Source organism: Carlito syrichta, unplaced genomic scaffold (assembly GCF_000164805.1).
Source record: "Carlito syrichta isolate Samal-C Ts95f unplaced genomic scaffold, Tarsius_syrichta-2.0.1 Scaffold288058, whole genome shotgun sequence".
In the NCBI taxonomy this organism is placed as follows: Eukaryota; Metazoa; Chordata; class Mammalia; order Primates; family Tarsiidae; genus Carlito; species Carlito syrichta.
In genome coordinates, this window is record NW_007232154.1 from 27,800 (window position 1) to 30,100 (window position 2,301).

General features: G+C 46.5%; 1 protein-coding gene across 1 annotated transcript in view; it reads left to right on the forward strand.

Moving 5' to 3' along the window:
* The window catches only part of LOC103255362 (sialin), a 30,518-nt gene that overhangs the window by 25,001 nt on the left and 3,216 nt on the right, over positions 1-2,301 (forward strand). Inside the window, exon 4 of the mRNA XM_008053318.2 lies at positions 115-205. Coding sequence (XP_008051509.2) covers positions 115-205 — 91 coding nt within the window. The remainder of the gene's footprint in view (positions 1-114; positions 206-2,301) is intronic.

Genomic DNA, 2,301 nt, shown 5'->3' on the forward strand with positions numbered 1-2,301 from the left:
AAAAAAAAAAAAAAAAGTTCACAGAAACACAAGCTGGGAGTGGGATGGTTATCTGCTGAGAGCAACTGCCCAGATACATAGTGCGGTCATAACATCACGGACTTGCCTTCTCAGGTACGCTGGCATCCTCCTGGGCATCACGAACACATTTGCCACCGTTCCGGGAATGGTCGGGCCCGTCGTCGCCAAAAGCCTGACCCCCAATGTAAGTCGATGACTCGCTGGCTGAGTATAAGAGTTTGGAGCTGCCATCTGGGTCAGAGTTGAATATATGTTAATTAAGGGTAAAACTCCAGATGTTTATGCTTATGAAATCCTTTATAGCCACAAAAAATGCCTTAATGAATGGGAAAGTATGTTCTCAAAGAACACTTTTGGGTTTTAGAACCGTAGATCTAAGTTAATGAAGCTTTTGTAGCTGAAACTACACAAGTAGTTGAAAGTTATGATGTTATACCAGACAAATAATTTTTGTCTCTGGTTTGGACGCATAAAAATTGGCAGTGTGTACATACAAAAACCACGAAGGTGATGTGTCAGGAATTGATGGGAGAATGGATAGGGGCTGTTGAACCAGTCAAGAATATACAGAGGACCCCGACGTGGGAGACACTGAAGGCTGCTGGCTGAGCCTTGGCCATGTATTCTTGGCAGTTCCATGAAGGCAGGTAGAGGGAGGTTCTGAGGCGACGTCAGGAAAGTTTTCTGCCCAAAGCTGTTAGTTCCTGGAATGACCTGCCTGCTTTCTGTATTAGACATTTTCTCAACAGGCATTTCTCTGGTGCTTATTAATATGCTAGATATTGGAGTTCAGAGGCAAAATGACCAGCTCTTCTGTGCTTGAGAAACCCACCATTAAGAGATGATATGTGATCAAATGACTGAGGTCCAGGTGACAAGTGCGGTGTGCGGTGAGAGGAATGTATGCAGAGTGCTGTGGACGGGGAAGGAGCCCATGAGTCTAGCCAGGTGGGGAGGGTCAGGTTCACAGGCCTGTGCCAGGGACCAAGCCCTGAGGGACAGGGTGGGCCCCAGGAGAATTGCCCTGGAGCCCAAAGGCCACACTGCTTATCAGTCAGCAGAGCAGTTTAGAAGGCCACCTACATTGCACAGGAAATTTTCAAAAGGCCCCTTCCAACTCCAGTTTTCTACCATTTAAAAATATCTAAAGGTGACTGGGTGCCGTGGTTCACACCTGTAATCCTAGCACTTTGGGAGGCCAAGGCAAGATTGCCTGAGCCCAGGGGTTCAAGAGCAGCCTGGGCAACATGGCAAGACCTTGTCTCTGCGATAAATCAAAAAATTAGCTGGGCATGGTGGCACATGTGTGTGGTTCCAGCTACTTGGAAGGCTAAGGAGGATCACCTGAGCCCAGCAGGTCGAGGCTGTGGTGGCCCTGAGCAGAGAGCCAATGCACTTCAGCCTGGGTGACAGAGTGAGACTCCAACTCAAGAAAAAAAAATCAGAAGGAAATTAGTATCTGTCTCTCTCTCTCAGCGACTGGCAGGATGCTCTCTTATCCCTGGGGATAACCAGGGGTGCCAACTCAGATGTGTGCTCACCATGACAGTGCTCCTGCATCTTCCCACCCGCTGTGTCCATTCCTTCCTTTTGAGTTGGCACCTTTGTAACTGCCCTCTTGCTTAGCAGAAAGGAAAGTTGCAGAAACGCTGTTTCTAGAGCTCTGTGTCTCAACACAGACATATCTCCAGGGAGCAGGATGGTGACTCAGGAGCCCAGACCCACACACTGCTCCTGTCACCTGCTGATCAGGCCCTTTGCTGGGAAACACAGATTCCCAAAGCAAAGTCTGTGTGTGTGTGTGTGTAAAGAAGTGGGTGCTGGGTTGGACTGGGGGTGTGTTACAACATTTACTTCGTGGTATTAGAAGGAAAGTATTTTGAAAAGGAAAAACACTTGCCTTTACAGTTGTAATGGCTTACACATAAAATTGATTGCAAGACCTCAGAAAACTTGGTGAGTAAGTCAGAGAATAAAGAAAGAATGAACTAATTAAAATGTACGGTATCTGAGGGTCAATATTGTGATTTTAAAACTCGCATTTTCTCAAAACTGGTGGGATTTTTGTCATAAAACAAACCAGCAGCTCTGAGATTCCTGATCCGATTGACTGACTTTTCAGCTGCCCGCTGTCTCCAGCTCACCGTGGGGTGCTGTCGTATACCTGGACACTCGGGGAAGCCTGGTTTCAGTGCTGCTGAGATGCAGACTTACACTAGACACCACCTTTTTGTAAAGACACCATCTTTTTTTTTTTTTTTTTTTTTTTTTTTTTTTTTT